The 9,283-nt window shown below is 47.4% G+C and overlaps 1 protein-coding gene across 1 annotated transcript in view; it reads right to left on the reverse strand.

The window, feature by feature from the left end:
* Positions 1-1,879: 1,879 nt before the first annotated feature.
* The window catches only part of LOC106816988 (transducin-like enhancer protein 4), a gene marked incomplete at its 3' end in the record, with an annotated part of 24,196 nt that continues 16,792 nt past the window's right edge, over positions 1,880-9,283 (reverse strand). The window contains 1 exon segment of the mRNA XM_014821633.1: positions 1,880-1,924. Coding sequence (XP_014677119.1) covers positions 1,880-1,924 — 45 coding nt within the window.

The raw sequence follows: 9,283 nt of genomic DNA on the forward strand, positions 1-9,283 counted from the left end.
AGAGAGAGAGAGAGAGAGAGAGAGAGAGAGAGAGAGAGAGAGAGAGAGACGCAAGCCCCTTATAGCGCTGATTCTCTGTGCGCTGTTTTTGTTCCACGCTGTTCTCGTGTTCTGAGACTTGTGACGCAGATAAATGCTTTACAGCAGGTGCAATGCGCCGCAAGTCAGCGAGTGTGTACGCGTCAGATTTGCGCCTCAACGTCTTAGAGATTACACGATTATATCAGGAGTTAATAAAGACAATTTGTCTTTATTAACTCCTGATTATATATTTATATGTGTGTGTGCGTGCGTGCATGCGTGCGTGCGTGCGTGCGTGTGTGTGCGTGCGTGCACGTCCGCGTTCGAGCGCGGTGTACAACAAAATTCGATGCAATTCGATTTCAAATGCAACTCCACGCACGCAGCACGGATCCATCAACATGGCAATAGAGATGCTAGCTTGTGCGTGCGTGCGTGCGTGCATGCGAGCGCGTGCGTGCGTGTGTTTGTGTGCATTTGGCGTTCGGGTCCGGGCAAACGATCGGAAACTGGAAACGCGCCAGATTGACTAGTTTCGCCTTTCAGCACGCCCAAGATGTTTGTTATCCTGACAGCGACCCGGTAGGTTTTTGTAGGCGGCACGCACGTACGTACGTACACGGCCATTCGTACACGACCGTTGCAGCGTTTCAACCCCTCGATCGACGAAAACTTCTTACACAACGAGCAAACACAGAAACCTGCAGCAGCAGCAGCAGCAGCGGGGGAATGGGGGGGGGGAAGTAAATTCAAGATGGCTGCCAACAACTCAACAACGAACGAGATGTCGCGGACCGATCTATCTTCGCTCTAGAACTATAGCCCTTCGCTCTGCCACGGTGGCCTGTGGGGAAGGGCTATAGTTCTAGAGCTAGATCTATCTATGCCCGCCCACACGGCAGCAGCAAACTCTACCAGCACCCCCACCCCCGGCCGCCCGCCTCCAAGCGCAACTCAACCCACCCACACCCCCCAATTTCGATCATAGGCTGCTGTTGGTCAATAAACAGTGGCGCACAATGGGCACACTGGTGATGTTTGCCCAGCAACTCTGCTCGCACGGCAAATATGTGCGCAGAACAAACCAACCGCAGCTGCAACACTATAAACATCACGGAGGCCACGGGCGGCTAAATGTGTGTGCCAACCTCACCCCCACCACCACCCCATCCACGCACACGCACGCACGCACGCACACACACACACACACACACACACACACACACACACACACACACGCACGCACGCACGACACGCACACCGACTTACCGCAGTGAAACTGTCGTTTGCTAACGCTATAGTGTTGAGCCAACGCCGCGCGCGCACCATGAAAGCCCTAGCTAGGTGTACATATGGCACATGGAGGCCGCGGGGCGGCGGCGGCCGCGGTGGGGGGGGGGCTATAGCCATCTTGCGGCCAGCTCCATCTAGTCCCTATTGCTCAACGTGATTCCACATGTATTTTCCTAGTTCGCCCTCCCCCACGTGCGTTGTCAGAGGAGGAGAAGGAGGAGGAGGAGGAGGAGGAGGAGGAGGAGGAAGAGGAGGAGGAGGCGGAGGGAGAGGGGAGGAGGAGGGGCCGGGGAGCAAGAGGAGGATGAGGAGGAGGGAAGGCTGAAAGGCACAGCCAACTGTAACTCCACAGCCCGGCCCCCTCACCCACCGCTTGCTCTTTTGCCCAGCCGCTCTCCACTACCACCAGGGGTCGCGACGGGTACGGGTTTGTGTTCGCGCCACACTAATGGCAGGTGGGTGCGGATAGCCACATCATAATTACATAGCATAATTACAAGCCGTTGTAAGTAGCAGTAGTAGCTTTAAGTAGATGTACGAAGTAATCACATCTAAGCGCTCATACCTGTTTGTGCATCTCCACGTTCAGTCCGTATGACATCTCGTAGTACTGCAACAGAAGAAAACAAAATGTTAGAAGCGATCACCGCGAGCGAGAAACCCCCTCTCCACTCCACCGCACCCCTCTCTCTCTCTCTATACACGCACTCGCACATTCGTGGTATCTTACATCTTGCAAGCGAATTCATTTAGCTAGTACACGTGTCAACATGCTGTGTGTAAATCTTTCCGCGCAGGGAATAGCTGTGAGAGAGAGCGCGCGGGTGTGAGAGAGAGAGAGAGAGAGAGAGAGAGATTGAGAGAAAGAGCTCATGGCATATGTGTAAGTGGGTCATAGGCCCACGGGCCGCACAGCGATCTCCTCCCCCTAAATAGATCACGGGCGTCTTGCATGCACGATTGCGAGAATGGAATTTGTACTGCTGCCACTAGTAGCTGACACAGAGACAGTAAGCGCTCGACGCATATCTGCACAAGCCGACATCGAGACAGTAAGCACTCGACGCATATCGGCACAAGCTGACATAGAATCGCCCCGATTATCGCTGAAACGACGTTATTTTTACTATCGCCGAAATAAGTTTATCATCCTCGCCAGGCACCGCTCTTCCGTCGCCGGTGGACGGAGGGGCGCGCGAGGTGCTCTAGAAATTACGCTGATCGCACCACTATATACACAGTATGGCGTGCAAATACACAGGCTACGGGGTTCTGCTGGGCCTAGATTCGTCATTGGTGCGTGCGCCACTGTGCGTCCTACGAATGCCCTCCGTAGCGGCCCTCAGTAGCACCCCTACGTAGCGGCCCTCCGTAGCGGCCCTCAGTAGCACCCCTACGTAGCGGCCCTCCGTAGCGGCCCTCCGTAGCACCCCTACGTAGCGGCCCTCCGTAGCGGCCCTCCGTAGCACCCCTCCGTAGCGGCCCTCCGTAGCACCCCTCCGTAGCACCCCTCCGTAGCGGCCCTCCGTAGCACCTCTCAGTAGCGGCCCTCCGTAGCTACCTCCGAAGGTGTCTCGGCTAGAGTCATCAAGGCTGGCTCAGCACGTGCGCACGCATGTGGCTGATGATCCTAGCCGCTTGTCGGCTATGACCCTAGCTCAAGTACTATAGCCCTCGCTCTGCCCCACAGGTCTGTGGCACAACGGAAGGGCTATAGTTCTACAGCTACTATGACCTCTATACTAGAACGAGCGTCTACGCGCTGCAGCCCGAATAAAATTGCTGTCTGCGAAACATCACATTGCCCCGCTCGGTTTCCTCCTCCCACGGCGCTCTCGCGTGTTTTGATATGTATCTACTTCACGACGGCGACTATTTCTGTGTATACGCGATCATCGCGAAAGGTCAGCAGCACTCGACTGTGACGTCATAGTTCAAGGGCAGCGATGCGGTGAGAGGGCAGCACTAGATGCATCATCATCGAGCATCAAGTCATCGCTTGCGACTATCAGCGCAGGAACTTGGAACGCTCCAATAAGTACAATCATCGTAAATAAACACGAAATGTATTTACTACCGAACAAAATATAAATGTTGTTCAAATGCTCCTCTGCAGCAACGCACACCGTACGCACACCCGATGATGTGGACAAACGACAAAACTAAAGAGAAATCATCTTTCTAGATCATAAACGTGCTTATACTAGAAGCTGCCCGCTTGCAGTAGTATCAGCAGCCCGTTGAAGAGGAGGAGTCCCCCTTGAGAAGGAGGAACCCCCCGTTGAAGAGAAGGAATCCCCCGTTGAAGAGGAATCAGTTTGGGCCATCCAGTTGCTACTCCACGTAGCGACAGCAGCAACGAATATCGATCTATTACAGCAGCAACATTGAGACAGTTCACAGTTCAATTTAACTCATATGCAGATACGACAGGACGATTACATCAGCGGTGTTTTTTTGCTTCATTATGACTAATAAATGCAGATAATAATGATTCACTAATGAATGCAGATAATACAAATCAGAGTTCGCTTTGCGCACACTGCATGCAGCATAATTATATTCTGGCTGCACGCGGCAACCTGGCTTTGCACCTATGCATTGACGTGCATGAAATCTGAATTAAATTTCACACCCAGCAGTATAGGAACGCAATACACACACGCGCACACGAACGCACGCACGCACGAACGAACACACGCACGCACACAGGCACTTGGAGCGTCTCAATAAAAAAAGGTAAATAAACACGATATGTATTTACTACCAAAGTCTACTCTCTTTTGCCTATTATTGCCGATAACTTCCTGTAAATGCCGTCGATATGCTCCTCTGCAACACACGACGATCTACACGCACGCCGCGCTGCTGCAAAAAAACAAACATATAATGATATATAGTATATATATATATAGTATAAGGTATATATATATATATATATATATAGTATATAGGATAATAAATATATAGTATATATATGGTATATCAGCTATTAATATATGTAGTATGTGTTTGTTGTGCATAGCGGGGTTAAATCCTGAACGCCGCCGTGCGTGGGCAGTGGGATGTACTGATTATGTACTGATGTGTTGCGAGAGTGAGCATTTGAACGCATTTACGGGGTTAATTAGTCGGCAATAAATAGGCGAAGAGAGTACGAAAACATTAAGACTTTGGTATAAAATACTATATGTGTTATTTCCGTTGTAGGAGACGTTTCAGGATGCATGTGTCCGCCGCCACGCACAGACACGCGCACGTACAAAAAGCCAACACACCCCACACACACACACACACCACACACACACAACACACACACACAAAACACACACAACACACACACACAACGACGCCGCGCCAATCTTCAGCTAAAAGTATTACACCGGCGGTCGGTCGTCTATCCCTTCCATGCGCTTACTCGGTGTTATTACACATGTCGTTGGCCTGAACTGACTGGCAAAAAACGACGCCACTCAAAAAAACGACGACGAGCGGATTGTCATTGAAGCATGTTGTTATTCCTTCGACGACGAATACGATCACTGCAGATAGATTTACGATATAACATCTAGTCTCTCTTAATATGCGGTGAGTTTTGCCAGAGGTTGGGGTCTATTTTCAATAACGGGAGAAGTTTTCTATTTTTCCATAATACTATAGAGCGACTCCGCTCTTCGCCGGTTTAACTTTCGTGCTAACGGGGGACGCTTGAGCGTCTAGTTCTCATGTCGCTATTCCAAACGTACGCTGTTGCTATGTATATATATATAACACTTATAGATTATAAGGTCTATATTTCTATATTCTAATTTTTCTTATTATAATCATTATTTATTATATATATTATAATATATATATTATCAGACCGGTATTTATATTATTATAGCGTTGTATATTATACCAGTCGTGGTATATTATAACTAAGCTGTCGCATAGCACCTGATAATACATTTTACTAATGTTTATGTTATAAGGGGACAGTGAGGGGGGGGTGGCGGGTGAATATAAGGACAAATTTGTCTTTATTACGATCTGATGTTATACTTGGTATACTAAAATGATTATTCTTACATACACTAAGGATAACATGCGAGTTAAAAATGTATATTACGCGTGCTAGTGGGACATGCGTATAGTTTTAAACCGACCTGTGGATGACTCCGGATTTCGGGCTGTTTATAACTATGTGAAATAAATGATAGAACAGCATTCTTGTCGCTGAACAACTGGCTTGCGTTGGAGCGACGCACAGACCAGTGCATCATTTCAGACAAGTGCAATCATTTCAGAACAAAAAGTGCCATCTGTTCTGCTGACGTAGTGTGTCAGGACTGGCCGCGCCCTGCTATTACTGTTCGCCAACTTTCGTTAAGTTTACTGCATATGCCGTTAATATACTGCCCAAACTGCATAGAGGCCAAGAAGAAGATAACGAAGTTATATACTGATTATCTATACATTAGAAGAGAAGAAGAAGAAGAAGAAGTTAATATACTGCCATATTACACTAAAGCAGAGAAAGAAGCGAAAATTTCTGTGTTTTACCGGATCTGTATACCGAGGCTTGCACAGCAGAGCCATACTTCAGTAATACAGAGCTAAAATAAACCCTTATACCTATCTTATCTTGTAATACTTGGACGCATATCACAACAATGTTGCTATATCCAAAGCTTGTGATTACTATAGAATCATGTCAAGTCTTTCGAACTGTTTTGTCAGAATTTGGTTACTATGCATATTTGATTCCTGTTATGACTCCATCCTTATAATTAATTATAAATATCGTATGAATGTTGCTCTACAAGTTGTTCACTCGCGTTGTCTCCCTGGCAACGGACCGGGTAAACCCATTTATATACCACGCACACACACGCACACACGCACGCACGCACGCACACACGACACACACGCCACGCATGCACGCACGGCACGCAGCGGACGCACAACACAACATATTATACACACGTTATATGTTGTATGATACTACACGACTACTACTACTTAATAATACTGGCTACGCCAATTGCGGATAATACGAACTGACGTGACACGCTACCGACAAAGTATGCCGTCTCGGCTAATCAGAACCAAACAGCAGCCGAACATCAGCGATCGAGCTTACCGCCGGGACAGGGCGCACGACGGACATCACTCAGGTAATGCAAGCCGCCGCGCTGGATCTGCTGCTGCCTGCGTCAATAGGCACAGCGCGAGTGGCCGCCCCCAAACCCGTCAGACAGTAACACGCCTAATCGTTACGCACACACGCTGACAACTATTTGCACACCTATCTTACACGCAGCTCAAACAAGAAGACATATGCAAACATGCAGGCGAGGTGGACGCCGTGCACACGGTAAGAGCTATGTGGTATGTGGCAAACTACGTACTCACCACGCCGCCGACTACTGTCTCTGCCGTGCACACACACACACACACACACACACACACACGCACGCACGCACGCACGCACGCACGCACGCACGCACACACACACACACACACACACACATTTTCGCTGACTATAGTATATGCGGGGCACGCAACGAGCCACTAAATACCTTTCAGCAAGCTATCCATCCGATCGTTGCGCAGTTAGTAGTGCATTTGATATGAACTTTTTACAGCGTCGGACAAATTGCGATTTAGCGTTATTTTAATCTTGTTCGTTACACACAGGTGACATTTACATTATTTCGTGATTACGATTATGTATGGGGAGTACGCAGCGTAGTGCAGCGAGTCAGCATTTGCGCCGACGTTAGGTTTTTTTTCTTTTGCAGTGAGAAGTTGTTTACCGCAGATAGGAGAGTTATGAATTGTGCAATAAGATTTATTATACATTATTTTTATTTCTACTGATTTGTTGGAACTGCCAGTGGCATGAGGATGCGCGAATTAATGACTATTACTATTTTCACATTTCCTCCTGCGATGGAAATTGCCTTCTCTTTCTAGTTCATTCTCTCTCGTTCTCCCTCATTTTCGCTCTTTCTATTTGTATCTCTCTCTCTCTCTCTCTCTCTCTCTCCCCCCTCCGCCCACTCTCTCTTTCTAGTCCCTTCTCTCTCTTTCTCCCTCATTCTCGCCCTGTCTCTCGTTCACTGCCTCTCTCTCTCTCTCCTCTGTCTCTCTCCTCTCTCTCTCCCACCTCTCTCTCTCCCCCTCTTTCTGCAAGTGACCGCGCGTTGCCTGTAGTTTATCTAGACACTCAGCGGATTACGAATCTGTCTTTATCGTGATCTGCTGCTATAAGTGAAACCGGAAAGTCCAGCTGTGCTAATTAGAAAAGGTCACAGAAAAAGTCACAGAACAAGGGGGTATAAAATGGCCGAGGCGCGCTTAGGAAAATACATAATTAAAGGAATAATAGGCCCATTGATTATGCAATGTTGACGAATCAATGCTAGAGTAACTGGCACCTTGTGTAGTTAATAAACGCGTATTAGTTTGTCCAATATCACTGCTGGTTACTAAGAAATATCTAATTGAAATCCGCAGTCCAAGAAATCAGTTGACTGAGTTGTTTACAGTTTCAAACCACTGCCGGCGAAGCGGGTGTGGTACAAATTTATAGTGCACCGGACATTTTCGCACGCATGCTCGGCCGTACGCAATGCTATCATCAGCGATTTCATAAACACGGACGCTCGTGATAAGGAACTTTTTGTCAGGGCTGTCCATGTGCGTCCGTGATTAGTACGTGTGTTTTACTCCATTTCCATGTTTAGTCTGTGGCCGTGGTTACACCGCTGACACCTCCATTTCATCTGGCGTCCAAAACATACGGGGCGACTTATCGCTTGACTCCTGGATGACATTTACGTAAATGAATATCAACAACCGATTTCAAGTCTTGCTTGTAATGTAACCAGCAGTGATATTGGACAAACTAATACGCGTTAGGCTATAAGGTTACGTACTTATTAACTACACAAGGTGCCAGTTACTCTAGCATTCGTCAACATTGCATAATCAATAGTCCTATTATTCCTTTAATGTAAACACTCGTGCGTTTTTAGTTTTTGCATTAACACAACCATTGCAAAATATCCCAAATTACCGCAATTATATTTGTAAATGTTTATGTAAACAGAAACGCACATGTGAATTGAAGTACGATGTTAGTGAAGAGAATTATAGACCAAAAACCTAGAATAGTCCAATCCTACCCATGTTATACCCCCTCAACTTATACCCCCTCTTATCTGATCTCAATATGGCGGCGGGGACTTTCCGATATGGCTTATGGCGTACCAGCAGTTTGAGCGCGGCCAGACAGACAGACACCCTGCAGACAACTACGGGTGGTGTTCCTACTCAAGGCAATCACGTGCACTTGGAACGTTTCAATAACAACATGATGGTGAATCAACACGAAATGCATTTATTACCAGAGTCTTAAGGGTTTCTCTTACTCCCGCCCATTATTAGTAATAGCGTCATGTAAATGCCACTCAAATGCTTCTCTGCAACATACAATTTTACCGCACGCGCACCACTGTGGACAAACAACAGAGCTTTTGCATCGTAAACACGCCAGCAACAGTAAAGGCAGGAAAACCACCCTACCGCTCTGATCAGATACTATAGTCGTAAAGTACTGTAAATTAATTGATAGATTCCTCCTCTAGTTATGGCCACACCGTACACAGTCTGAAATTACTGTGACGATGGATCCACACCTCTCGCTGTGGCCAGTGGCCACACCACATAGTCAATCACTCACAAGAAAGTGAGTGAGTACACAGAGCAGACTGGAAGCTAACACTTAAGCTGGGTTTACACTACCGACTTTATGTTGGCGAATTGGCGAGTTGGACCAACTTCCCAATTCGCAACTCCGAGTTAGCGAAAATAGAACATGTTCTAATCTCCCAACTAGTTGCTATCTATCGGTTGGTCGCGCAACTTTTGCGTTTACACTGCCGATTGTTAGTTGTATATAGTTGGGAAGTTGGTCCAA

This window comes from Priapulus caudatus, unplaced genomic scaffold, assembly GCF_000485595.1.
Source record: "Priapulus caudatus unplaced genomic scaffold, Priapulus_caudatus-5.0.1 Scaffold1553, whole genome shotgun sequence".
In the NCBI taxonomy this organism is placed as follows: Eukaryota; Metazoa; Priapulida; class Priapulimorpha; order Priapulimorphida; family Priapulidae; genus Priapulus; species Priapulus caudatus.